This window comes from Caretta caretta, chromosome 9 (genome assembly GCF_965140235.1).
Source record: "Caretta caretta isolate rCarCar2 chromosome 9, rCarCar1.hap1, whole genome shotgun sequence".
NCBI classification, from domain to species: Eukaryota; Metazoa; Chordata; order Testudines; family Cheloniidae; genus Caretta; species Caretta caretta.
The window spans coordinates 62,700,046-62,728,009 of record NC_134214.1 but is presented as its reverse complement, the minus strand read 5'-3'; the positions used below and the strand labels follow the sequence as shown (position 1 = coordinate 62,728,009).

Below are 27,964 nucleotides of genomic sequence, written 5' to 3'. Positions count from 1 at the left end.
TAGAAAGCAGAAGAAACAAGGGCATTTGTATTTATTTTATTTTTAATCACTTGTATAAAGTACCAACTCTGTGGGATCTAGGAGATTGGTTAAAATAAATAAAGGTAACAATTGTCCCCAGTCCTCGCTGGCTGAGTTTGAGGCTGGAGTGGGGAGCTGCTGAAATCCCTTTGTTGGAGCAGCAGCTGCACTGGGAGGCATTGCTAGAATATAGGATGACTTACAGCTAAGGACTCAAGGGCGGGGAGATGAGCCCTTTCCAGACACTAGCATCACCCCACAATGTCCAAGGGCCTTTTGTTATCGACACTCTTGATGTGGGGGGCAACATACGTGCTTCTTATCAAGCGTTCCCTGCCCCAGAATTACTTGCAAGGTGGATTTAAGCTGGTGATGCCCCAGAACAAGGTGAAGGTGCTTGGATGGCTCTAAGAGATGAGCTCCAATCCAGGCACAAACCTTCCATTCTTATTTCAGTAGCTTGGAGAAAAATAGGGAGGAAGCAAGTAAATTAACTTGGGCTTCTGCTCTACGGGGCTGCCAAAACCTCAAGCCCTGATTGGTCTGAGCTATAACCAATGGAAGGTGTGGCTGCTGAAAGCATCTATGGTGTTGAAAGAATGTCCTGATGGCCTCTGCAGGAGAGCAGTGCTGGTTCCTGTGGCTGGAGACATGCACCCAGCAGCAGGTGACTGCTGGAGAGACCGTGTGTGTTAGCTTAAGAAGTGCTACCTGGAAGATCCATGACTCTCCTTCCTAGTAGTCTCTGCTAAATGGGGATGCCTGTGCCTCAGCATCCCGCGAATGGTGTTTGGCACACTCCCCCTGCTTGGGGCTGTGCTTCTCACAGTGCTTGCTGCAGTTGCCTCTCTTGGATGTGGTGGCAGTGGAGTGCGCAGGCGAGGCGGGTACCACTGGCCTCTCCTGGCTGTTGCAGCGATGAACCAGGATGGGCTCCTTGGGGCTGGCCTTGCTCTTCAGGAGGCGCTGAAGCAGCTGCTTGTCCGACCGCTCCTTCCTGAAGTCATCCTCAAAGATCTTAAGCTGCAGGGAAGACAAAGGAAAAACAAAACTGAGCAGGGAGAGGCAGGTGAGCCCAGAGGTGGCTCTGGCCAGCTCTGTGCAACTTGAGGCACTAGCTATTGTGCAGCTAAAACCATGAACCACTTTTGAAGACACTTTAAATTCAGTCCACACTGATTTGGGGAGGGAATAATTCCCATCTCCTATTTTCTGATCTGCTTTTCCCAAGTGGCTAGCACTTTCCAAAGATCAGAATAACAATTCCAGCTATTCAGCTACCTAGCACTTGGCATGGTGATTGGGTACTATATAAATACATAGGCCAGACCTGACCCCAGCTCATTCCCCTGTAGTTGTGTTAGCCCACAAAACTGGGTGACTGGGCACCCAAATTGTAGATGAAATTCAGTGTTGATAAATGCAAAGTAATGCACATTGAAAAACGTAGTCCAGACTATACATACAAAATAATGGGGTCTAAATTAGCTGTTGCCACTCAAGAAAGATCTTGGAGTCGTGGAGCGGATGTTTTCAGAGAACTATCAATGATATGCAGCGGAAGTCAAAAAAGCTGACAATGTTAGGAACCATTAAGAAAGGAATAAATAGTAAGATAGAAAATATCCTAATTCCATTATGTAAATCCGTGGTACACCAATGCCTGGAATACTGTGTACAGTTCTGGTCGCCCCATCTCAAAAAAGATATATTGGAAATGGAAAAGGCACAGAGAAGGACAAGGCAACAAAAATGACTCCGACTATGGAACAGCTTCCACACGAGGAGAGATTAAAAAGCCTGGGACTTTTCAGTTTGGAAAAGAGACGACTGAGGGGGGAATGTGATTGAGGGCTATAAAATCAGGAATGGTGTGGAGAAGGGGAATAAGGAAGTGTTATTTACTCTGTCACATAACACAAGAACTAGGGGTCACCCAATGAAATTAATAGGCGGCAGGTTTAAAACAAACAAAAGGAAGTACTACTTCACACAACACCCAGTCAGCCTGTGGAACTCATTGCCAGGGATGTTATGAAGGCTGAAGCTATGACTGGATTAGAAAAAGAACTACAGTTCATGGAGAATAGGTCCATCAATGGCTATTAGCCAAGATGATCAGGGACGCAACCCCATGCTCTGGGTGTCCCTAAACCTCTGACTACCAGATGCTGGGACTGGGCGACAGGGAATGGGTCACTTGATAATTGCCCTGTTCTGTTTATTCCCTTTGAAGCATTTGGCATTGGCTGCTGTCGAAAGACAGGATACTGGGCTAGATGGACTACTGGTCTAACCCAGTATGGCCGTTCTTATGTACTAGATATCTAGACCATCCGGGATTAGGAAATAGTCCCCTTGTATCATCTGCATCCCTGACTAGTGAGAATCCTTCAGCTTCAAGAGAGTGTTTCGGGACAAGCAGCCTTGTGCCATTAAACTGCATGGAGCCTGGCAGTGCACTGCAGCGATGGATGGTTGGTACAGACTCCCTAAGCCCTGAAGATCGGGGAAAGTTGCAGATGGTAAGGAGAGACCGGCTGGAATGGGTTTCTTACGTCGCTTTCAAAAATCAACCCTCTTCATTTTTTAAGTAGCCCATGGCTGAAAGGACACTGGGACTGTGGCTGCTTCCTCCATTTGACTGCTCACAAGGAAAGGGATGTCTTTCTAACTGCCAGTTCAGCCTCCTGCTGGGATTGGAAAGTCAAGCAGCGTTTTCCTCTGCACCTGTTGTGTTTACTGGGAATATTCAGCTCTAAACTGAGGGCAGAGCATGTCACTTTAGAGGGACCTTCGCTAACAAAGTTGGTGATCCATAAGCCAGACCCGACCCCAGCTCGTTCCCCAGTAGCTGTGTTGGCTCCACAGAGCCAGCAGTCAAGTTTTGTTATTAAAAGCAGCAGATCTAATCTCTCAGCATTTCTACAGCATCAATCACCATAATATCTCAGTGCTGGCTCTAAATGCCCATCAGGAACAGATCTGTTGAATGGTAAGGTGCTCTTCGATCTTCACCGCATTATAAGAAAATGGGACCTGCTAACAGTTGTAACTTGCAGACCAAGAGACAATACGGCGAATCACATCTCATGCTTAGGGTGGGCCCTTCAGGGTTCAGAAAGGATTCCCCTGCACATACAGCTACATTAACTGGAGGCAGAAAAACTTGCAAGGTAGATCAGGAAGGGTCTTTCACATTTTCTCACGCTTCAGGCACTGGTCAATGCCAGAGCCAGGGGGCTAAATCAGCAGGATCAGTGATCTGATTCAGTATGGCAAGCCCCATGTTCCTAAATCCATTCTGCCCTCATTGGGAAAGCCTCAAATACAGCCTAGTTGCTGGCTGTTGCTGTTCCTTCCCTGCAGCTGAGTTGCATTAACAGGCTGACCAGTGCACTTGGGGGGAACTCACCTGCTCTCTCAGAAGTACCATCTGCTGCCTCATCTCCTCCTCCTTCTTCCGTAGCTTCTCGTTCTCTGCTTTGATTCGCTCCCGGTCTTTGTGTTCTGTCCTGTAATCCGCCTCATAAATTTCTGTCTGTGAAAGCAGGAAGAGATGCCTGTCAGTAGGGGCTTGGAAGCCCTGTCACTGCCGGGTAACCGGCCAGTACACTAGGGAGGGATGATCATTCTACAGCAGGGGTGAGCAAGCTTTTTGGCCTGAGGGCCAGATGGGGGTTGTGAAACTGTATGGAGAGCCAGGTAGGGAAGGCTGTGCCTTCCCAAACAGCCTGGCCCCCCTGCACCCTATCTGCCCCCTCCCACTTCCCATCCCCCCCCTGCTCCTTGTCCCTTGACTGCCCCCTCCTGGGACCCCCCGCCCCTAACCACCCCTCGGGACCCTGCTCCCTGTCCCCTGAGTGCCCCGACCCCTATCCACACCCGTGCCCCCTGACAGCCCCTCCCCCCCCAGCACTCCCACGCCCATCCAACCCCCCCCCTGCTCCCTATCCCCTGACTGCCTCCTGGGACCCCCTACTCCTTATCCAACCCTCTCCCCTGCCCACCCCCTTACCATGCTGCTCAGAGCAGCAGGGGCTCGCAGCCCCACCGGAGCCAGCCATGCCACCCGCACTGCCCAGTAGGAGCAGTGGGCCAGGCAGCGGTGCTGCGGGGGAGGGGCTGGGGGCTAGCCTCCCCATCTGGGAGCTCAGGGGCTAGGCAGGACAGTCCCACCGGCCGGATGTGGCCCACGGGCCATAGTTTGCCCACCTCTGTTCTACAGTCTTATGCCCATTGTCATGCAAAGGTCACTGCCACCTTTTGGGGACTGGTTATGCCAATGTCTTCCCCTTGCTACTCCAATAATACTACCTAGTTCTTATATAGTCATCTCAAAGCACTTAGGGATCATTATCCCCAATTTACAAATGCGGAAAGTGAGGCAGAGAGACACAGTGACATGCCCGAGGTTACCCAGAAGCCCAGTGGCAGAACTGGGACTAAAACCCAGATCTCACAAGTCCTGGTCCAGTATGCTAGCAACTAAGCAACACTGTTTGAACTCTAACAAGGTGGTGCTGGAAGAATGCTTCCAGGGTCGCTCCAAGCTGGGAGGATGGGGGATTAAATTGATACAGAGGGGTGGTGTGAACTGGTGAAGGAGCAAAGCACAGAGCCAATACTCAGTCCTTCCTGCGAAAGGTTGGAGAGGAGTACTGCCCCGCTCTTGGACGTTCGCCTGAGATTAGCTCCCTCTCCCACCTGCCTTACCAAACATTTCAGTGAGGTTCTCTTTTCTTCCCCCCGCAGCAGTCCCTTTCCCCATGAGCACCCATCCTTCATGACTGATGCTGAGTTACCTGCAGGGGTCGGCACCACCATGTTGCGTGACGGACACTTGACAAAATTATCATACTTAGTGACGGATGTTGGGGGTGGGGGAGTTAGGTCATTCAGTCATTTGAAAAATTACCACAGACCTCAACATTTTTACCACAAACATGTTGCTGAGCCCTGGTTACCTGGCATTTCAAGGCCTCCAGCTGGTCCTTCAAGTCAGTCACCTCTTTCACAGGATCCGAGCTATTATTCACGTGGACCAAGTGCTTGCACTTCCTGGGCTTGTAGGTCTCACCCCCTTGCACTTTCTGACTGGCCTCTTCATGCTTTTTGGATGAATTCTCCTTCAAGCTCTTCCTGGGAAGCAGGAACTGAGCATCTACAAATTCCTCCCAGGGCACAGATGCCAATACCTCGGAGCCCTAAGGAAGGAAAGGCTTAAAGGTCAGTTGTTGGCATCATCCAGCGCATTGGTGACCAGCTTCTTAGAAATGCTAAATGATCACATGTACGTTGAGCCCTGGGTGTTTCATTCTCTTCCTGGTCACAATACATTAGGATAAGGGACAGCAGTTTGGTCTCTAGGTGACAATAGGGGGAGGGGCTGGGTGGGGCTGTGTTTGACACTGAATTTGTTGCTTCTTGCAAAGTCATTCTTGGGGTAGCAGACCCTCGCAAGCCACCCTCCCATTGAGCCAGCCTACAGCCTTCAGGGAGCCAGCAAGACAGGCCAGTTCAGAGTGGCTGCATGTGGCATCGCGATATGGAAACAGCTGAGAAGCCCTAAATCAGGTCATGTCCATGGTAGGAGAAGGAACCATGCATGAGTCAGAAAAGCATGAAGGTAAAGCTAAGGTCTCCTGGTGCCCAGCCTAACAAAGGGGTTCTGTGCTACCAGAGAAGCTTGCTCCTGAAGACGTGCATTTACTGTCAGTCTCTCCGGGGAGATTTGAATCTCCTCTGCATTTTTTGGTTTGTTTCAGATATAATTTTGGATCATGAGCCGTTCCAACAAGAGAGCAACTAAACTGTTCAAGACCACATCTCTCTGCTACCAGCAACTCCATCGAAGAGCCACCTGAAACAATGGGCTTAGCAAAATAAGACTATTGTATGATATAGGGAAACAGGTGGTCCAGTGGATAGGTGTGGCCTGGAAGTTGGGAGAAGTAGATTCTAATCTCGGTTCTGCCACTGACCTGCTGTGTGACCATGGGCAAGTCACTTCCTCACTGTGCCTCAGTTTCCCCTCCTGTTCAGAATGTAAAATCTGTTGTGTATGGCCAGGGCTTAGCAGAACAGGGACACAACATGGGGCCTGTAGACATTACTCTAATACAAATAACAAAATAAGATGTCTGCACTGGCTTTCAAGCGGTGTTGGAAAGCTTCAGCATGGCTGTAGCTGAAATAATCTAGTACAGTTTGGCTGGCCAGTGTGTATGGGGCCAAGCTATAGGGGAGCCTTGATCTAGCCTTGATTCCTAGCCAGGTTTGAGCCAGGTTTGTTGTTTTAACACAGTTGGATCCCCATCCATGCTCGCCAGCCAAATTCTGGAGCACATTTGGGTGCAATTGTACTTCAAAGCCAGGATAGATGGAACTGGAGTCCTTTGGAAAGTCAAGGGAAGAAAGAGAAATTATAGGTGCTGACTGGCTGGTGGGCTCACATAATGAGGCATATACATTGTCAATAATTCTCCCACTCTTGTTCTAGCCCCACCCAGAGAATGCTGGTGTCGACTGGGTGTGCTGATCTCCCTGTCCTCTAAACCTGTTCCGAGCACCAGGCCATCCCCAGCTGTTAGAGGACAGGGTTGTGGTGGGAGATGGACTCTTTGTGCTGCTGAGAATATTTCTTTGCTTCTTTCATTCTGATTTTTGCATCCTGAACCTCAGTAATTATAGCTGAGTCAAACTTGCTTAATGCATTTTTGTTAATAGAGTTGGCTACATGCTCTGGCAACTTGCACGGCCCTGGGACATTGTCAAAGCCATGGCTGTACATCAGCACTGACCTAGTGTCTTTCACTCCTAGCAGTATGACAAATGCCAAGCACAGGGGGCCTTTGAGTCCACAGCTAGGAGCTGGTCTAAAGACTGTGGGGTTCCTTGCCCTCCCTGAGTGAAAATGGAGGTGGTGGCTGTTTTCAGTGCAATAACAAAGCTGGGCTCTCCCAACCCAATGAGTCACTGTCAGTTGTGTTTGTAATACTGCAGCTTTGGTACAGAACCCGTTCTTAGATTTCTTTATGGGAGGAGGAGGAGGGTTTACAATGAACTTACAGCCGAGGTCCTCTTCTCCCTGCCGTGGTGCTGTCTGCCTTCTAGCTGCCTCACGTACTCCTGTAAATGCTGGTTCTTCTTGAGCTCCTGGATGAGGGTTTGTTCGTAGTACTCCCTCTTGTTCTGCAATGGGGATGGACACAGTCAGAACAGCATCTAACAGTCAAAGGAAGCAAATAGGCCCTGGATGCTACTTGCAGCATCCTAAACTCACATGTGGTAGGAGAGGGGTTTCTGTTCTGACCTTTCTCCACCCAGCCTTATTGTGCCACTTCCTGGAAATCTATGCAAAGAAGGGAGCTGCAGTGTGTCTTTTGCAAGCAGCAAACCTATGTCCTTTACCTCCCCAGCTCCCTCACAGTCAGCTAAACCATTGGTGTCTTCAGTGTCACCGCAGGGATAGTACACTTAATGAGGCTCTAGCAGTGGCCAGCTTGGTGACCTTAGGCAAGTTGCTCGGCTTCTCTGTGCCTCAGTTTCCCTAACAAGGAGATAATTATACTGACTTCCTTTGTAAAGTGCTAAATAAAGAGTGTCTTCAGTGAGCTCTGAATCAGGCTCGCTGGGCTTTGCTCTGTCCCCGTACAGTTCCTCTAGATGGTATGACTCCCTGATGAATTTGGTATTAGAGATGAGGAGAGTAGGTTTGGAAAACGAGCTGGGTATTATGTATCCCTTCCTCCTGCCACCAGTATTTTTAGGACTAGGCAAAGGCCCATCAGATTCACGTCTCTTGTCATCTAAGACAGATTTGAATCAGAGCTTTTCCCAGTGCAAGTAACCTAGGGGCTCACCTACCACTGTAGCTCTGACTGCAGAGGAGGCTGGTGCCTCTGCCCCTGGTGCTTCATTTCTACACCACGCAGTCTCTCTGGATGAACACAGCATGGCAGTGCTCTGCCTTTGGGGGGAGAAGGGAAGAGCCCCTGAGGGAGGCAAGAGAATGTTGCTACACAACTGAAAAACTGACCTGCCAAATAAGACTCGAGGAGAGGAGATTGGCTGACCTGGAACTCTACACAGAACCACCGTCTCAGGATTTGCTGCCTTAGTCCCTCCCCTGTGCTGTCATGTGATCTCAACACAAGCCTAGCCCTAGGCGCTCTGCTGCATGCCCAGAAAGTAGCAGGGGCTCCTTTGCTCACCTGTTCATGCTCAAGCTTCATGGAGAGCCTCTCCGTCTGCTGCTTGAGGATGACCACCTCCTCCTGCAGGGCCCCCATCTTCTGCTGCAGCCCCAGGGTAGTGGTGTGGTAAATTTGGTCCCACTCCTGATTTAGCTTCATGAGCTGCAAGAGTGGGGCAGAAAAGCCACTGGTGAGTTTAATTGCCCTTCTTCTTTCCACACAGGGAGTGAGTGTTCTCTACACCAGACTAACCCCCAACAGGTTATGTGCCCATTCACCCATCACAGGTGAACGTCACTCAGCCATTCTGGGCCGAATGAGAAATAGCTTCTCCTGTTGGAGTTTCTAGGGAGATGATGGGGACAGAAGGGATTGGGGAAAGGACCTGCCCAGGACACTTGTCTTAACAACTCTGCTCTGGCTATGGGCTATTTAATTATTATAGATTCTAGCCCCAGGGCACTTCCTAGGCACGTAACAATGGAAGGTCCTGGCTCTAAGGGGCTTCTGTGGTAGCAGGACTGAGTCGGGGGGGGGGGGTAAGTCTAGGGTCTTGTCTTCACTAGAACATTGGCTCCTGTTGGTACATGACGTTGGGGAGTCATGGTAGCAAACACAATGGTACCCAGTGTAGACTAGGGCGAGCTGTGCTCAGCATTAATTCTGGGGGTTGTGGTTAAACTCGTGTGATTGTAACCTACACACCTCCTGGGTGTGGTGCTCTGTCCCCTCTAGTGGCTCTGAGACCACTTAGAGACTAATGAGTCTGCTACAGCCTTAGCTAAGAGCCATGTTGCTTTTAATTCATGCAGTAGAGGCTCATGCATTTAGCTCTAGAGGTCCCAGGTTGGATCCCGCCCGCCGACGACGACAATGACCCAGCTGGCAGACAAGATCCAGCAGGATCACAGCCTGATTTGATACACAGGAGCTCACCCTCTGCTGGTGCTGCTGCCTTGGACTCTGTACCCTAAGTCCAGTATGCGGCTGCATAGTCAGCTGCATGGTCCCATGGGAGGGAAGAGACTAAAGATGAAGACCTGGCTTCTATGGGGATGTAACTGCACTCACTACTGTGATATGCGTAGGGCAGGACTTGGAGAACAGAGCACAGCCGGACCCACACAGTGCTATTGGGAAGAGGGGCAGATCTGGAAGGGCTCTTAGTGCGTGAGGAGGACTGTACATCTGCATGCAGGAACTATTCTGCCCCCTACCCACCCCCCCACCCCTGCTAGCCAAGGAGATAATGAGGGAGCTGTTCATTGGACTGGAAGGGACCTTTTGAGTCAACGAGTCTGGTCCTCGCTATCATGGGCAAACCCTGGAAGGACCAACAGTTTCCCCTTGGCTGGCCCTGATTGACGTAGCATAGCTCAGTACAGGGCGCTGGAGAGGATTTAAACTTGGAGAGTGGTCAGTTTAGATGAGCTATTACCAGCAGGAGAGTGAGTTTGTGTGTGTATGGGGGTGGGGGGGATGTGAGAAAACCTGGATTTATGCAGGAAATAGCCCGACTTGATTATGTAAAGAGTTGTCACTTTGGATGGGCTAGCACCAGCAGGAGAGTGAATTTGTGTGGGGGGGTGGAGGGTGAGAAAACCTGGATTTGTGCTGGAAATGGCCCACCTGTTGATCACTTTAGATAAGCTGTTACCAGCAGGATAGTGGGGTGGGAGGAGGTATTGTTTCATATTCTCTATGTATATATAAAGTCTGCTGCAGTTTCCACGGTATGCATCTGATGAAGTGAGCTGTAGCTCACGAAAGCTCATGCTCAAATAAATTGGTTAGTCTCTAAGGTGCCACAAGTACTCCTTTTCTTTTTGGAGAGGAGGGTGTGAGGGCTGAGCATACTGCAGGGACAGATGGGGTGTGCGGGTGCACCAGCCACAGAGAGGCGGCTCAAGGCATGCCTGTAGCTTGCGTGAGGCGGTCTATGGCCCAGGGAGCTGAGACGGGGGCGCCTGTGCTTTGTTCACCTCCTTGTTGATGCGCCGCAGCTCTGTGTTCTTGTTGAGCAGCAGCAGCTTCTCCTCGTCAGCCGAGGTCACCGTCATGCTCTCCGAGATGTAGGTGACGATCTCCTCTGAGTTGTGCTGGTTGGAGATGGCAGGCTCGCTGAGCACTTGGGGTGCGCCCTCCCTGCCAGCATCACCAAGAGAGGAGGAAAGTCAACGAGGGGAAAAAGAAGGAAGGGGCATAACTCCCATTCTTCACTGAGGTGTCTGGCTCCAGGATAGGGGCCCCAGCATCAGCACCCACTCCTCTCTGGGGCCCTCACCCCAGGGTGCCCCTCTGCACCCATTCCCTGTGCAGGCGCACTGCCCTGTTGCTCACATCAGCGTCCTCTCCAGGGAGTGACATGAGGGCCCCAGCTTATGCCCTGCTCTTCCCCCACCCTGGCTTCCCAGGAGCAGTACCCAAGAAACACAACGGGGCTAGATCTGTGCACAGAAAGCTCTCCCCTTACCCGGGTGTCAACATAGGGGGCTGTGACCCAGCCTAGCTTAGCAGGCTCCTCAAAGCCTCCAGCTGGAGAACAAGTTCTCTCTGATGCATTCCGTGTCCACTACAAGCACAGTCACATACTGAGGAGGGCTCAGAGGAGTAGAGTTACACTGATCTCACACAGAAATTGGGGAAGTTCTTGGTAAGTGGTATTTGCATACCCTAGATTTGCATAATCAGCTTCATTGAAAAGGGGTTTTGAAGGGGAATTCAGCTAGAGAGAAGTGTGTGTGACACTGAGGCACTGTGAGCCTAGGTTCGTTCCTACCGGCCTCATTCTTCAAACTGCTGAGCCCTCACATCTCCCAGGGCCGCCCCTCGGCGCCTCACCCAGGCAGGCCCTCGCACACAACAGTGGACAGTGTGTCACCAGAAACTGTCCCTTGGAAGGTTTGCGAGTGGAGTCGTGAGCAAGATCCAACAGATCACCTCTAATGAGTATGCCCTGCCCACTGTCATCCCGTACAGTAATTCTCAGTGTGTTAACCTGCAAACCCAGCGTGACGTTATCTGATTAAACTATGACTATGTAGATCATTGTTGCTACCACTGTTATCTAATTGAAACACATCTTGTACAAAATGTGGCATGTAAGATGTCTGTGGACAGGCTATAGATTGCTGAATATGATTGTGCCATTTGTATGCATGTATCAGTTTTGTAGCTGAAGTTAGGAATATTAACTATGTACCTGTATTTTTAAGGTGTTTGCTTCTGGGCGTTTAGCCAACAAGGTGTTTAGCCAGCACATTATGAAGGAACTATTCAAGTAGAATGGCCCATTAAAGAACACTTAACTTACAATGGAAGATACCTATCTACTCTTAATGGACTTTCCTGCTATGACTAAGCTAAGTTATGCTTGGACATGTGACTTGCCTATGTGACTCCAAACTCCATCTTTTACCTGCACACAAACTCACTCTCCTGCTGGTAATAGCTCATCTAAACTGACCACTCTCCAAGTTTAAATCCAAGTTAAACCAGAACATCTGGGGGGGGGGGGGGGGTAGGAAAAAACAAGAGGAAACAGGCTACCTTGCATAATGACTTAGCCACTCCCAGTCTCTATTTAAGCCTAAATTAATAGTATCCAATTTGCAAATGAATTCCAATTCAGCAGTTTCTCGCTGGAGTCTGGATTTGAAGTTTTTTTGTTTTAAGATAGCGACCTTCATGTCTGTGATTGCGTGACCAGAGAGATTGAAGTGTTCTCCGACTGGTTTATGAATGTTATAATTCTTGACATCTGATTTGTGTCCATTTATTCTTTTACGTAGAGACTGTCCAGTTTGACCAATGTACATGGCAGAGGGGCATTGCTGGCACATGATGGCATATATCACATTGGTGGATGTGCAGGTGAACGAGCCTCTGATAGTGTGGCTGATGTTATTAGGCCCTGTGATGGTGTCCCCTGAATAGATATGTGGGCACAATTGGCAACGGGCTTTGTTGCAAGGATAAGTTCCTGGGTTAGTGGTTCTGTTGTGTGGTATGTGGTTGTTGGTGAGTATTTGCTTCAGGTTGCGGGGCTGTCTGTAGGCAAGGACTGGCCTGTCTCCCAAGACTTGTGAGAGTGTTGGGTCATCCTTTAGGATAGGTTGTAGATCCTTAATAATGCGTTGGAGGGGTTTTAGTTGGGGGCTGAAGGTGACCGCTAGTGGCGTTCTGTTATTTTCTTTGTTAGGCCTGTCCTGTAGTAGGTAACTTCTGGGAACTCTTCTGGCTCTATCAATCTGTTTCTTTACTTCTGCAGGTGGGTATTGTAGTTGTAAGAAAGCTTGACAGAGATCTTGTAGGTGTTTGTCTCTGTCTGAGGGGTTGGAGCAAATGCGGTTGTATCGCAGAGCTTGGCTGTAGACGATGGATCGTGTGGTATGGTCAGGGTGAAAGCTGGAGGCATGCAGGTAGGAATAGCGGTCAGTAGCTACCTTCGAGACACCACTGACTTCCTGAGGAAACTTCAATCCATCGGTGATCTTCCTGATAACACCATCCTGGCTACTATGGATGTAGAAGCCCTCTACACCAACATTCCACACAAAGATGGACTACAAGCCGTCAAGAACACTATCCCCGATAATGTCACGGCTAACCTGGTGGCTGAACTTTGTGACTTTGTCCTTACCCATAACTATTTCACATTTGGGGACAATGTATACCTTCAGATCAGCGGGGTGGGGGGGATGTGAGAAAACCTGGATCTATGCAGGAAATAGCCCGACTTGATTATGTAAAGAGTTGTCACTTTGGATGGGCTAGCACCAGCAGGAGAGTGAATTTGTGTGGGGGGGTGGAGGGTGAGAAAACCTGGATTTGTGCTGGAAATGGCCCACCTGTTGATCACTTTAGATAAGCTATTACCAGCAGGACAGTGGGGTGGGAGGAGGTATTGTTTCATATTCTCTGTGTGTATATAAAGTCTGCTGCAGTTTCCACGGTATACATCTGATGAAGTGAGCTGTAGCTCACGAAAGCTCATGCTCAAATAAATTGGTTAGTCTCTAAGGTGCCACAAGTACTCCTTTTCTTTTTGCGAATACAGACTAACACGGCTGTTCCTCTGAAACCAGCCGTGTTAGTCTGTATTCGCAAAAAGAAAAGGAGTACTTGTGGCACCTTAGAGACTAACCAATTTATTTGAGCATGAGCTTTCATGAGCTACAGCTCACTTCATCGGATGCATACCGTGGAAACTGCAGAAGACCTGTAATTTTACTTTTTTCTTTTACCTGTAATTTTCCACAGTAAGAACAATAGGATTCCCTTCCCTTGAGAGAAGCTATAAAAGGCGCTGGAAACATTTCCATCAAACCTCTGGACTTATATTAATGGGAGCATTATAACCAAAGGACTGAGGACCTTCCAATGAGTTGGAAGCAACCAGAGACTTGTCAAGCCAGCAGTTTATTCCATCACTGCTAAAAGCTTGATCCAAGAACTTTGCATTTATTGTATGTATTTGATTCCTTTAACCAATTTTAACTCTCACCTTTCTTTCTTTTTATAAATAAACCTTTCAATTTTAGATACTAAAGGATTGGCAATGGCATCATTTTTGGGTAAGATCTGACTTATATATTGACCTGGGTGTGTGGCTGGTTCTTTGGGATCAGAAGAACTTTTTATCTGATTAAATTGGTTTTAAGGAACCACTCATCTATAAGTCTAGTGTTTTTGGTGGTGATACAAAGACTGGATTACCGAAGGAAACTGCTTTTCTGACTTCTGGTTAGCAAGTGTGGTGAAACAGAAAGTTGCTGGTTTGGTATATCTCATGGAAGAATAACGACCAGTTTTGGAGAGTGTCTGCCCTATTTTTTCGGCAGTTTGTCCTGAATTTGGTATTCTTAGTTGTGACCCACTGAGGCACGGTTACACGCAGCCTACCTGCCCCATGGCCCAGCACAGTGCTATACTGAAATGTCCTCTCACTGATCCATGTGATTTTTGTAACCTAGACAGCACTACTGTGCCTTTGCTGTTATGCTATGGGGGCACTGTAAACAACCATAGCTAGGGTGCACCTGTTAAATTAAGTGACCCTTGTTTATTTGTCAGGCTACATCTGGGGGTCAATGGGTCTTAGTGAGATATTGTTCAAATCTTTATTAGCAGATCTATGGTGTTAAAAACTAAGCCCAGAAGGTCAGAAACACACACACACACACACACACCTTAACATTTCAAAGGCTCCTAAACACTTTTACTTGTAGCCTTCCAAAAAAAAACCCATCTGCTTATGAGTAAGTAAGTGGTTCTGACCAAGAAGTGTTGTCATGTCTAACAAAGGGATTTAAACCTCTCTGTCACTGAGCACAAACCTTAACAAAGGATCCATGACCAATGCCTCCAGAATAGCTGTCTCCTTTCCCCACGTGCTTCCAAAAGCAGAACTAAGAGCGGATCTGTCTGCAATTTTACCTCTCAGTGGGGAGGGGAATGGTCACAAAGTCATGAATCAAAGCCAAATCCCTTCTCAGTGCCAGCAGGGCAGCCCCATGGAGTCCTTACCATGAGCTAAGCTAGTTGGGGACCATCGGCAATGGGAGAAAACTGCCCGGTGGAAATCACAGTGTGACCTCTTTTTTCCACTTTATTGAGTTATTTGAGATCCCCTTGATGATTGAAACTGGAACTGCTTAGGACAGCAGCAGCAGCTGCCTCGTGGGACTCAAACAGCCCCTTGCAGTTCACTGGAAGGGGGAATTGGAGCAGAAGTACAAATATTAACATATATTTGCATTTTGTGGAAACACCGAGAGGTCTGAATTTCAGTAATGGGCCCGGGCTTGAGATCACGGCACTAAAACCAGGTCTGAGGGGGAAAGTGAGATGGGAATCAGAAGAATTTTATGGGCTTCTATCTCTTGGTCTGCCAGGTCTGGAAAGGATTGCTTTGTACCAGCAGGGAGCTGGAAATCCCAACAGCTTGCCAGGCAGATTCACCAATTTTTCCACCCCAGTCCTTCTGGTGTATGTATTGTGGGACCTTGCGACCTTTATTTGTCCCTTGGACTACTGGCCAAATATAGCAAGTGCTAGACCATATTTCAGTGTAATCCTTTTGGGATTCATTCAGGTGTTGATGGAAGAATCCCTTAAATTGCAACAGTGTTTTCACTAGGCACAGCTTCCCTGATGGTCACTAATGTTGGATGCTCTCTCAAATGAAACACAACTACTAATATCCAGCACAGTGTGTCATCCCAATTTGCCCATTGGGTCCCAAAGGGTGCAAACTGATCTGATGAATGCCCAGACCTTGGGGCACTGCCAAGCTTGTGTGTCTTCCCAGGGAGAAAACTCAGCTCTTGCATTTCTAAGATGTGTTGTGCCTAGCAAAACTGTCCTAGCACCAAAGCAGTATTTCCACCATTGATGCCCATGCTACAGACAGGAATCTCTACTGTAGGCTTTTGCCTTCCAGAGGTAGGTGCATTGTGGGCTTGCCAAAGGCAATAGCCCATTGGTGCAGTGAGCCCATGACTCTACTAATGTTTCTGGGCTTGTTTCTCACATGTACTGATACAAATCCTCCCTCCTTTGCTTGCAGCCCAGTGAAACCGACATTGCTTCCTTGACCTAAGCACCATTGCCATGCAAACAGACCAGGCGTGTTGCAAGTGGACAGCATTATTGCTTCCTTGACCTAAGCACCATTGCCATGCAAACAGGCCAGGCGTGTTGCAAGTGGACAGCATTGTGACTCTTTCCCTTCATGCCCCTGGGACGGGGATGTCTTGAAACGTCTGTGTTCCATTCCCAACTACCCTTCAAACCAGCCCAGTCTTACCCAGGTATCCTCACTGGAATAAATCAGGAGCATGGATGAAGTCTCTCCCGCTCCAGGTGCCAGATGCACTTGTGTATTGGATGCCAGATCCGTCCACGTAACCAAGCTCCGGGGCATGAAACCCACCTTACCCATCCCTGAGTTTCTGCATGTGCTACGAGGCCACTTGGCTGGACAGGATGGGCTATGTGTGTGTTGCACCTAAACACAGATGTGCAGGCTCAACTCCAGGATCTTTACCACCTTGTTTATGTTGAATCTCAGGTCCAAAGTCTCACTACCCAATTCTTCATTGGATCGACCATGGGGATGCTTTGCCGGATCTTTCTCAAGCGTTTCTGGTACTGTCTTTTCCATCGAGGAGGTGCTCAGTGCAAGCAGCATTTGTCTCATACACTTGGCAACTCTTAGAAGTGAGCCAGGCCTTTCACTTCTTTCCAGGATGGTCCTTACGACCACACACCAGCCAGTCATTAGAGCCTGGGCCAGATCTACCAGAAGACTGGGAAGCTGGGTTTTGGAACTGGAGCTGATCATAACTGTGGTCCTGCAGGTGTGCTGAGGGGTAGCACTGAAGCAGGTTCCCCCCCCCACACACACACCCTGTTCTCAAAATCAGCAGGTCCTCTGCAAGCAGGTACTCGGATACCTCTCGGACTCCCCCGCATGCCCTGTCCCTCCAGCCACCCCTAAAACTCAGAGGTTCCACTGGGGTGGCACAGCTTCCTCTGCGCAAGAATCTGTTTCTGAGGCAGCAGCTTCACCAGGCCAGTCTCATGGCGGAAGGAAGTGGTGATGCTGATACAGGATGCACGGGCCCCGGTGACAGGAAACTCTGACACGAGACAGGACTTGAAAAACCCACCCTGCTCCCAGTTACTTGAGCAACGATGGGGTTCCCCCTGCTGGGTGGAAAGCCCCTCTACCCATCACACTTCCAGTAAGGCGCACTCACGACAAATCTTGCCAACGAGCCCAGTAAATGGGCTGGAAAAGTCCACTGGGGTGGAAAGGTTCCTGTGTAAGGGGCCAACCTTAGCCAATGCAGCCTTTACCCTCTGGCTTCTAAGGTAACTTAGTGCTGGAGGAAGAGATCCTTTTATCTCCATGGGGACTGCAGACCTCTCCTTATCTGCACAGCAACCTTCTCCCATGCTGCCCTGCCATGACGCCTGCGCCCTGGGATGCTGTCACCTGGTGTGACAATACTGAAATAACAGTGCTGTTAAGAAAAAGCAGCCTGTTTGCTGTTAACAGCATGGGACTGCAAACACAGGGCAGCCCCTGGGCTTGGATCACTTGCCAGATTATCCCTTGGTGTCACCAACTTTGGCCAGTCCGTGGCCTGCGTGGAGTCCTGCATGGGGAGAGTCCTTAGCATTAATGATCGGAGGAGATCTTCCAGCAGGGGATCTCAAAGCATTTTACAGAGGAGGCTTGGTATCGCGACTTCAGTGGGAAACAGAAAGGCACAGAGAGTGGCAGGGCCTGACCTCATGCAGGGAGCTGCGGATAGAAGCCGTGATGCCCAGCCCTCTGCCCTGCCCACAGTAGCATCAGCAGAGTCGGTTCTCATGCAGGGATGGAGACATTCCAGGAGGCAGAAGAACAGAGCTGTGTTTTGGTTTATTTTGGAGCTGGTGGGCGCTGTCTGTTTTCTCACCCCACTCACTGATGTGAGGACCCTGTCATCAGCTGGTACGTTCTCATACTCAGGCTTTCAAACCATGGCAATAGGAGAGCATGGGAGTCTGGGTTCCCAGCAGGTGTAGCAGGCAGAGTCCAGGCAGTTGGGCACTGATATCCTGTGCTGGTTTTCCAAGTCCTTATTCCCAGTGGCTGAACCCCGTCCTTCCTTTGTCACTTATGCAGCGTGAGCTGCTGTGCCAGCATGGCTGGCTGGAGGGAGGCAGTTCAAGGGAAGAAGCAGAAAATGGGGGGGGGCGGGCAAGGAGAATACAGCAAGAAAGGCCAGCAGGGGTACTCCAGAGACAGGGGAAGGGGGCCAGTAATACAAGAAAAGACACTTTGTTTTCGGAAACATGGAATGTGAAATCCAGGCCCCATTTCCACCTTTTTACCAAAACTCAAAGGCTCGGCCCTGGTTCTCATGTCGTCCAAACCAGCTCTCCCATCCCTACTAATAGCCTCTCTACTTGAGTCCATGGGGAGAGTATCATGGTAACAGTGTAAGTGACAATACTTTGACTGGGTATCTGACTGTGTTGTGCTACAACAACCTGTTGTGCGAGGGAGCTCCAAAGTGCATCTATATTGATCTCCAGCACCCAGGGCATTGTGAAGCCAGTATGTACATAAGTTAGAGCTCGATCTTCATTGTGTGACTTGTTCTCACGCAGCCTGCTGCCAGTTCCCTGTCAGTGGAATAATCAGTGGCATACCTGGTGGGAGGAGGTGCGTTACTAACAGGGAACTGGCTATATATATATGTAGCTTGGTGATCCTACTATCAAACCTGATTGACCAGGGGAATTTCACTCTCTCATTAGCTCTGCATTGTTCCTGGCTGTCTCGCTCCAGATACAATGAGGTTGAGTGCTTGCCTAAGAAAATCTATTTAAAATTTGAGCCAGTTAAATGTGTACAAACCCCCAATACAGACACACACAAACTGGTTTAACCCTTGCTTATATCGATTTTAACTTAAATAGGTAATTTACTGGTGCAGGAGTGAAACTGATTTATGCACCTACATTAGGGGGCTGCCCTAGTTTGTCTAGATTGAATTTTAAATCCTACATATCTCACTGTCCTAGTACAGACAAGGCCGCCCGGTTTGTTTCCACTCAAGGCTGACTGTTGTCACTCCTGGCATGTGTGTTCTGGGCCTGTTAGTTCAGATGTTTAGAGGACTGGCAGATTTAGCCCATCTCTAGCCAGGAGCTGTCATGAGACTGCTGTGTATAAGGAGATGTAACCATGTGTAGCTATCTCCCTTTCCTAGGAGTTGCACATGAGCATTCAAGGTGGGTATAATGGGATAATATGATTTTGGCAATTAATTGATCTTTAAATATTCATGGTAAATAGGCCCAATGGCCTGTGATGGGATGTTAGATGGGGCGGGAACTGAGTTACTACAGAAAATTCTTTCCTGGGTATCTGGCTGGTGAATCTTGCCCATATGCTCAGGGTTCAGCTGATCGCCACATATGGGGTCAGGAAGGAATTTTCCTCCAGGGCAGATTGGAAGAGGGCCTGGAGGTTTTTCGCCTTCCTCTGTAGCATGGAGCACAGGTCACTTGCTGGAGGATTCTCTGCTCCTTGAAGTCTTTAAACCATGATTTGAGGACTTCAATAGCTCAGACATAGGTGAGAGGTTTATCGCAGGAGAGGGTAGGTGAGATTCTGTGGCCTGCATTGTGCAGGAGGTCAGACTAGATGATCATTATGGTCCCTTCTGACCTTAATATCTATGAATCTATGAATCTAGGACTAGGGCGAGCTAGGTGCTGGCTCTGAACTGAGGGGCAGATAGAGGCCTAGTCAGTTAGTGACTTTCAATGGGAGTTAGGTGCCGCACCTGTTATCTGCACCTTGAGGCCCCTAAATCGCTTTGGAAATCTGTCTCTTAGGCCCCATCAACACTACTGTAAGCAACCACACTTTAAAAGGATTTAAACTCCAATGTCATCAAGTGGGGTTGTAAATGGAGATGGGCCTGAGCCAAAACCCACACCCAAATATGCCCAAACATAGGGGTATAATGGAATCTGGGTGCAGCTTCGGCCCATCTCCCACTCTAATGACAATTTGGCTAGTGTATTACAGACAGAGAGGCACCATCTGTAGGCTTGGGATGAGATAACCAGAGGAAATGAGGAGTAGGTACAGTTTAGCAGTATCCATGCTGTCTGACCCGATTGTATGTCCCCTTCTAGTGACTGGCTTAATAGAGGATAGTGGCCTACTCCTATTACTAACTAGTGGAGTTATTCCTTTAGCGCAAGTGTTAGAAGCTTGTGCTTTTGGCAATGAAGATCACTGAGGATGATCCATAGTGGTGGAGCATAGTTGCAGCCGATGAAGTGAGCTGTAGCTCACGAAAGCTTATGCTCAAATAAATTGGTTAGTCTCTAAGGTGCCACAAGTACTCCTTTTCTTTTTGCGAATACAGACTAACACGGCTGTTACTCTGAAACCTGTCATAGTGGTGGGGTTCTTATATGTATTAGACACACAAGGCTTCAACCTGAGGGAGGGTTTAGGATTCTTGAATGATATTCACATAGGGTTAGCCCTTCACACACTACTCCGCCAACCTGTGTTCAAGTCCCATTGAGCCACAACTGTATTTAAATTGGGCTTCAACTCAGGCTTGTAGTTTGAGAAACCCTGGGCTTAATGTTCAACAGTGCAGAGCATCTTCAGCCCCCACTGACATTAGGTAGAGTTATGTGTGCTCAGCTCTTCTTTGGATCAGGCCACACTGTCTCATGTTGAGCACCCAAAATCATGGGCTCCATTTTTTAAAATTTGGACTTAATTCTGTCTGCCCTGTAAAAGCAGCCTGGGTCTCTGCTTGGAAATAGCACACAGCATTTGCCCCATCAGTTCCTTAAATATCAGCTACTACTAGCATGATGTAATGGGACCAGTCCTGCACACCCTGATTCTTGTGAGTAACTCTCACTCACACAAATAGACCCACTAAAATAATGCCAACTCATATGTATGAGAGTTTGCAGGATATGTTTGTCTGTCTGTCTGTCGGTCTCTCTCTCTCTCTCTCTGTGTAAGTGAAACAGGATGCTAATCAGAATGATGTGATTTTATCATCTGGCATCTTGTGATCTACTAGGATCAGAGTCACCTTGGTGCTTTGAAAATGTGCAGTAAAGCACGGTGTCAGTGCTGAGCAGTGTTAATACGACCCATGATTTCAGGAACAGTCAAGTCCTTCAAGTATCAGCCCTGGAACCTGTGATCAGAAAGAACTAAATAATTGCTGGTTGCAGGTAAGATTTCACCTGTGCAAATGAATCTCTGTTGTTGTTCATGAGCAAATAGCCTTGGAGACCAGAGCTGGGAAATCCCCCTTGACAGGTGCCAGAGCTTTAATTGCAATGATGTCACCACGGTGTCTATTTGTAACTCTGCATATTCTCAGAGGTGCTCCAGCTAGCTAGCTCCTCCCAGAATACCCTGCATGGACTACATTTCTAACTAGATCAGCATCACTGTGGGTTATTTGCCCAGGCATAAACCAGTCCAATCTGAGAACTAGGACCCACGTGAGGGCCTTTGATTTTTGGATTGGGCTGTGAGGTTCAGTCTCTGCTATGGGCAGGAGGCTTAGACAATGACTCCCATGTCCACAGGGTTCAGCAAAAAGCTAGAAGGTAAGAAATGTCAATGCGTATTAAACAGATCAGTGAGTGCATGTCCAGTGAGCCCTATGATTATGCACTGTCAGAGGAGAGGCCTAGATGTAGGTTGTTTTGGGGGGGGGAGAAGGTGGGATCTCACCACAGTTAGCACTGACCCTCTCACACACACACCACATACATGCCTTATAAGTAGTCCCAGCAAGGAGAACAAAGATCGAACTGTCTGTGAAGACAGAATTCCCCTGTCATTCTCAAAGGGTCTGTCCACATTAGGATAAAAGGTGTTTTTAAAATGAGTAAGCTGTTGGCAATAGGGAAAGAACCTAGCACCTCTGGATGTACAGTCATGAGCCTCTACTTGCCTGAGCTAAAAGGCCTTGCTGGGCAAGTCAGGGTGTAGCAGGAGATCACCCTCTATGTGACACAGCCTCCACTAGGGGGTGACACACACAGTGCCACCTTGAGTGGGAGTGGTTTACACTAATACTAGCTCTTGTGTTCAAATCCCAGTGTAGACTAGGGACGTAGCAGTTTAGCAGGGTCACAATCTGGGTGTCCCCTAAATCCCTTTGCCTTGCCTGGGCACCAACTACCCACTAGGATTTTATGATGTGTTAGCTATCAGGTTTGACAAACACACCTAGTGTGGAGATACCTAATGGTGCCATTAGGGCAGGAATGATGCACACTAGTGGGGAATCTTAGACCCGGTCTGCCTTTGTTGCCTCTGTTCTTGGGATCAATAGGACATCAGTCTCCAGGTCTGTCCAATCGTGCAGCACCTTTTACGAGCATTGCAGTCATCTCTTCCAGACAAGGGGCCATTTTTTGTTATGTGTTTGCACAGCACCCAGTACAATGGGGCGGGAGCCTCCAGCCATGGCTGCGGCACAAGCAGTAACAATAAATACAAATAGGGCATGCGTTAGGCAGCCCTGTCACACATTCTTGCATCTCAGCTGACACCTCTCACATTCTTCTGGGAGTATTTTTCTGCAGTTGCATCTTTTGGCCACTATAGGCTGCTGTAGCACCCACCAAGCAGTCCGCCCATCCCTCCTCCTTCACTGGTAGCTTTGCTGCCCCCCAGACCTCTCTAGCCCCCACAACCCCAGTAGCAACCCATCCAGCTCCTCAGTCGGATTCCCACTCCCCTACAAACGCAAGCCCCTACCCCAGCCACTGCTCAGGGCAGAGCGTGTTGACCATAAAAGCTTACACATATTCAAATTCTTTTCAACTACACACGTGGCATGATCTTGTTAAACCATTTGCATGAAATGTCACAGGTGGAGCAGAACAAAACTTGGCAGGCAGGCTGGCTGGAGACTGAGCACCTTGGAACTGGGAACATGTCACCATGCCAGCCTGAGACAAGAACCAGCCTTCCTTCCCAACCCAAGCTGCTTTCCAGTTCCCAGGGCCTCCTTGAAACTGTAGAGTGGTGAGGAGCCAGCCACTCCATTTCCTCTCACCTTCAGTAACAGCTCCCACTGGCATCCCAGACTGGAGGGGTTGTGGGAGAAATCCTGGCAGTGGAATCAATGGGAAACTTCCCATAGAAGTCAATGGAGCCAGGATTTCACCCCATATTTTCTTTTTCGTTCTCCCATGACCTCAGCCTCTTCTAAATTTCTTCTTAATGTCTGCCTTTGCTGATCCCTACAAATCATGCGCAGCTGGCACTGCTTAGGCTAGTGGTCACTTGTGATTACTGAGACCTCCCTGACTACTAGCTTATACATACTCACCTGTCTCTAGTGGAATCTTATTCTCCCAACCTGCCCTCCATGACTGTCCATTTACCTGTTACCTTCTGTCTAAATCCCAGATTGTGAGCTGCCTGGGGCAGAGGCTGCTTTTGTGTTATTTGTCTGTCCGGTGCAATTGTGATTTGTATTGTGATAGCGCCAAGGAATCCCAAGCATGGCCCAGGACCCCATCGTGTCAGGTGCTGTACACACACAGAGTTCTATTGAGGCCCTTGTCCTGCTTTCATCACCGCAGTATCTGCCCTTCCAGCAGGGCTGGCTCTAGGCACCAACAAAACAAGCAGGTGCTTGGGGCGGCACATTTCTAGGGGTGGCATTCCGGTGCCTGCCATGCTGCCCCTAGAAATGTGCCCCCTCCGCCTGCTCCCCTGAGCGCGCCGCCGCCGCTCGGCTTCTCCCCCCTCCCTCCTAGGCTTGCCACGTGCGAAACAGCTGTTTTGCGCGGCAAGCCTGGGAGGGAGGGTGGAGAAGCCAAGTGGCAGTGCGCTTGGGGGAGGTGGCGGTGGTGAAGCGGAGGTTAGCTGGGGCGGGGAGTGGTTCCTCTGCCCCCTATTACTTCCTGCGCTCTCCCCCCCATGCTCACCTCCGCTCCGCCTGCTCCCCTGAATGCGCTGCTGCTCCCTCGCCTGAGAGGGAGGGGGAAGAAGCGGAGTGGCGTGTTCAGGGGAGCAGGCGGAGCGGAGGTGAGCTAGAGCAGGAGGGTGTGGGGGGGAGCCACAGGAAGCAATGGGGGTGGGAAATGTGGCACACCCAGAGGAGGAGGCGGGGCCGGGGATTTAGGGAAGGGGTTGGGAAGGCACGAAAAAAAAGCGGGGCGACCAAAAATTTTTTTGCTTGGGGTGGCAAAAATCCTAGAGCTGGCCTTGCCTTCCAGTCATGCATTAAGCATGTGGTTCATTCTCTCTCTCATCCTCTCCCCAGGGGGAGAACTGTGGGCGCAGTGGAATGGTTGGTTTTGGGAGGGTTTGATTTGGGTTTTATTTTTTTAAATGCTGATGCTGCTCTGTGGGTGTCAGAGAGGGCAGGCAGGAGTAGTCCAAGTCCCGACTCCGCCTGGCACTTGGAGTGGAAGGTAGCTTGTGATGGTCCTTAGTTAGACCAGCCTCTGAGAAAAGCCAGTCTCCTGCATAGACAAGATGGTCCCTGCCCACTGGGGTCCTGATCCCTGCCTGGGAGCCTTAAGTGCTATTGCAATCAAAATAATGATAATGTAAATCTCTGGTGATTGTGTGGTATCTTGTCTATTAAAGAAAACAGGGCAATGTGTGAATACGGGGCCTGCCAGAGTCTATGAGAACAATGGGCCACCTAAACAATGCTTGGAGGTGACCACACTCACCAATCATTGGCTCTGTATACTTCACAGAGGGCTTATGCAAATTACTTGCTCATTGATATGCAGAATGTACAGGCTCCATCTGCCCAGAGGCGTGTAGCTGGTCAATTTTGTTTGAGTTTCAGGTCAGTAACAAACATTGCATGTGGCAGAAAGCTGCTATTTACTACCTTCAAATATCTGAACAAAAGCATGTGTGTGTGAGAGAGAGAGAAAGAGTAAAATTTTATGGGCCAAATCCTTAGCTGCTGTAAATTGACACAGTTCCATTGGAGTAATTGAAATGACACCGATATATAGCAAATTAGGAACTGGCTCTATCAATCTATCTAGTGGTGCCTGTTGTAAAGTAAACTAAAAGGTGAATCTTGGTATATCTAGTGCAGTATAATGGCCATCCCAGGTTATTCCAATGCATTGTGATGCGCTGCTTGTTATAGGGCCAGATTCTCAAGCTGTCAGTTCCCATTCTGGCTCCTAAATAAGGATCAGTTCAGAGCCAGCAACTCCCAGTGTGACTCTAAGTCCAGATTTTCAGACTGAGATTTTCAGCACTCAATGTCCACCCAACATGCTGAGCTCTTGAAAAATCTGGCTCTAACTGTGGCCCTAAAATTCCAGCTATAGTGGTTTTGACCTAGATTCTCAAAGGTATTTAGGTGCCTCATTCCCATGTAAATCACTGGGCACCTAAATTCCTTTGGGGATCTGAGTCATTGTGCTCAGAGTGAAGCTGTTCATCAAAAAGAATTTACTTCCCTGAAATTGTATCCCAATTTCCAGCAAGCTCCTGTCCATGTTGCATTTGAAGCTATGCTAGGTAGAAGAGTGTTTGATGGGTAGTTATGAGCAGGAAAATGACTGTATAGAAAAGTTTCCCTCTGATCCCACAGCACTGTCCCTTGTGTGTACTGAGAATCAGATCTGAGTACAGTAATAAATACCTAGATAGATGCCTTTCCTGCAACTGACAGCCTCTGCTCCTGTCAGCTCAGCCAAGCCACCACAGTGATGGGAAGCTGAGCTAGGTTCTAGTCTGGCTCATCTGTCGCTATTGTTATTAATAATTAAGTTTCGCTCCAGGAATCCTTATTACGGGTTATGATGATGCACAATTTAGAAAGAGCCCAGGGTGATTCCCAGGTTTGTAAGACTGACAAACAGAAAGTCATCTCTTGACTGGGAGACCAAGCCTATTGAGACAAACAGGGAAGCATGCAGATCCACTGGTTCAGTCACTGGTTCAGAGTTGGGCTGCCCTTTAAAAATGGTTGCTGGAAACAGTGACCTAGCACAGTCTTCCTGATATATTCATAGGACTGATTTTCCTTCACACTGCTGGTCTCCAGCCTACCCCAGCAACGTGGGTTTATATTGTGATTCTTGGAGAGGTGTGTGTGTTGGGGGCACAGGAACCACTGGGTTCAGCAGTGAGTCAGGAAGCTGCCAAGCCATCCAGAATTGGATTCGGGCTCCCACAGAACAGAACTCCCAGTCCACACCTGTTTCGTAGCAGCACTGATGTCACAGCTTCGGCCACAACCACCAACCGGTGCCTGTTGGCCTGGTTACATGCCAGTGTGTATCTATGTACACACACACACACCCTTCTGCTCTTTATATACGTCCTGGCAGCCTAACTCCTATGTCTCCCCTTCACACACAGCCACCAGCTTCAGCCCTTCTCTCAAACTTCCTGCTGCTCTCAAGGCACCACGAAGCACTCCTTTAAACAGCCTCCTGGAGGGGCTCTCTGGCCCCCCGCGCAGAAGAACAGGGCAGGGCGTTAAGAGGTGGTATAGGTAGCTCCTGGGGCTTGTTTCACTTCCCAGCTCCCTTGCCCGCTCCCAGCTCCCCGCTCTAGCACCTGGAGGGGGGGGGGGGTCACAGCTGATGCCTCTCGCTCCCTGCCAGCTAAAGCTCTGATGGGACCTAAGACCCCCCGCCCCGCTCGCCACACGCCCCCTCCCAATAGCCCCCGGCCCCGCCGGAGCTTTACCTACCTGTTGAGAGACAGATCATCCTGGGCTCTGGCCAGCCGGGGGCCCTGCTCTAGGCAGAAATCCAGCGTGGGGGCCCCTCTCTGCAGCTCAGGCAGGAGCTCTGCTTTATCGTGCGGCAGGGCGAGGAGGGGGCCCGTCTCCATGCTCGGGGCTGGGGCTGGGGCTGGGCTGTCCGGCACGCTGGAGGGGCGAAGCCGAGTGCCGGGCAAGGAGCCGCCGCCGCGGGGCACGCCCCTGATGTCACGCCCCTAGCGCCCCGGTCTCTCCGTGTCGGTGGTGTCACACATGGGTCCCGCTGTGGATCGCAACCAGGAAGCGGCGCTGCTCGTCATCGTCAGCTGTTGGGTGAGCAGAGAAAGTTACTCACGCCCGCAGCGCCGCTGAATTTCTCAATGGCCTGTTCCATTCCCTTCCCCCCCCCCCACACACACACCCCCGTGCACACACAAAGGGCAGAGGGTGCCTGCCCACGCACTCAGTGTCGCAACAGTGGGAAGTTTGCAAAGAAACTTAAGGTCCCCGAGAGGCACGCACATCCCACCTTTGGCCTTTCCAGGGGTCTGCGAGGGGGGACCCTTGTTACAGTTTCCAGGGACGTCACTTCTGGGCTATATTTGTACCCTGAATATTTTCATTGAGAATTTCCAGACACAACAGTTCACACAGGATGCAGACACATTCGCCCAATGCAGACGTACACATGTGCGGTAACACACATGTTCATAAACACAAGTCGCACACACGCGTTCATACAACACATACCCACACACAGAGTGACACAATTCATACACACATACAGTAGTACCTACAACACCCAAAGAGTGACGCACAGTGCCCACAAACACACACACAGACACAATTCATGCAGAGGTGCAATGGCACAAGTGCACACACAGTTGATTACACAAATTATACTTGCACACTGTAGACCCCACATAATTCATACACCAGATGCAGACACACAACTTATCCTCATTTCATATGACAGCTGGGCAACAGTTTTTAGCTGACACTTGCCAATCTGCAAAAAAATGCAGATTTGGTGACACAGGTTGTGAATTTTTGTTGATTCCACCAAATAGTTGATTTCTGAAAATAAATGCTTCCCAAAATCTGAAATGATTGAAGTGTTTCATGCGGGCGTCTTCAAAATAAAGCTTTCATTTTTCAATTTTTCGTTTGGAACTGATTTTAGTTTCAAATTCTCCTTTAATTTTATTTTTTTAAAGTAAAAAATGTTGAAAATTGGTCGCAATTGAGGTGAAATGCTTCATTCAACTTGAAACTATTTTGTTTCCTTTTTGATTCAATGACCTTTTTTTTAAAAAAAAAAAACATTTGTTTTCAATCCTGAAACAATTTTTTTTGACATTTTGAAAAATCAGTTAGTTGCCCAGCTCCAGTCACAGACACAGAAGAGCACATGCAATTCCTGTCATACATGTGGACACAATCGGTGCTTAAAGAGGAGAG

At 49.1% G+C, this 27,964-nt stretch overlaps 1 protein-coding gene across 1 annotated transcript; it reads right to left on the bottom strand.

Annotated features, from left to right (window-relative positions):
* Nucleotides 1-20: 20 nt before the first annotated feature.
* Nucleotides 21-26,856, bottom strand: LOC125642387 (uncharacterized). The gene is made up of 7 exons (XM_048863653.2): nucleotides 26,492-26,856; nucleotides 10,202-10,364; nucleotides 8,238-8,381; nucleotides 7,093-7,215; nucleotides 4,989-5,228; nucleotides 3,437-3,562; nucleotides 21-1,044 (listed from the first exon to the last, which is right to left on the bottom strand). The coding sequence occupies exons 1-7, from the start codon at nucleotides 26,632-26,634 to the stop codon at nucleotides 757-759; spliced, it is 1,227 nt and encodes a 408-aa protein (XP_048719610.1). The 5' UTR covers nucleotides 26,635-26,856; the 3' UTR covers nucleotides 21-756.
* Between the last annotated feature and the right edge of the window lie 1,108 nt (nucleotides 26,857-27,964).

What these genes read in the sequence shown, in the direction of transcription:
- LOC125642387 (XM_048863653.2), bottom strand. Translation starts at nt 26,634, where the DNA reads ATGGAGACGGGCCCCCTCCTCGCCCTGCCGCACGATAAAGCAGAGCTC. An exon ending in GATGATCTGTCTCTCAACAG is followed by an intron (nt 10,365 to 26,491) that starts GTAGGTAAAGCT and finishes TGATGCTGGCAG; the next exon opens with GGAGGGCGCACCCCAAGTGC. An exon ending in TGCGGCGCATCAACAAGGAG is followed by an intron (nt 8,382 to 10,201) that starts GTGAACAAAGCA and finishes CCACTCTTGCAG; the next exon opens with CTCATGAAGCTAAATCAGGA.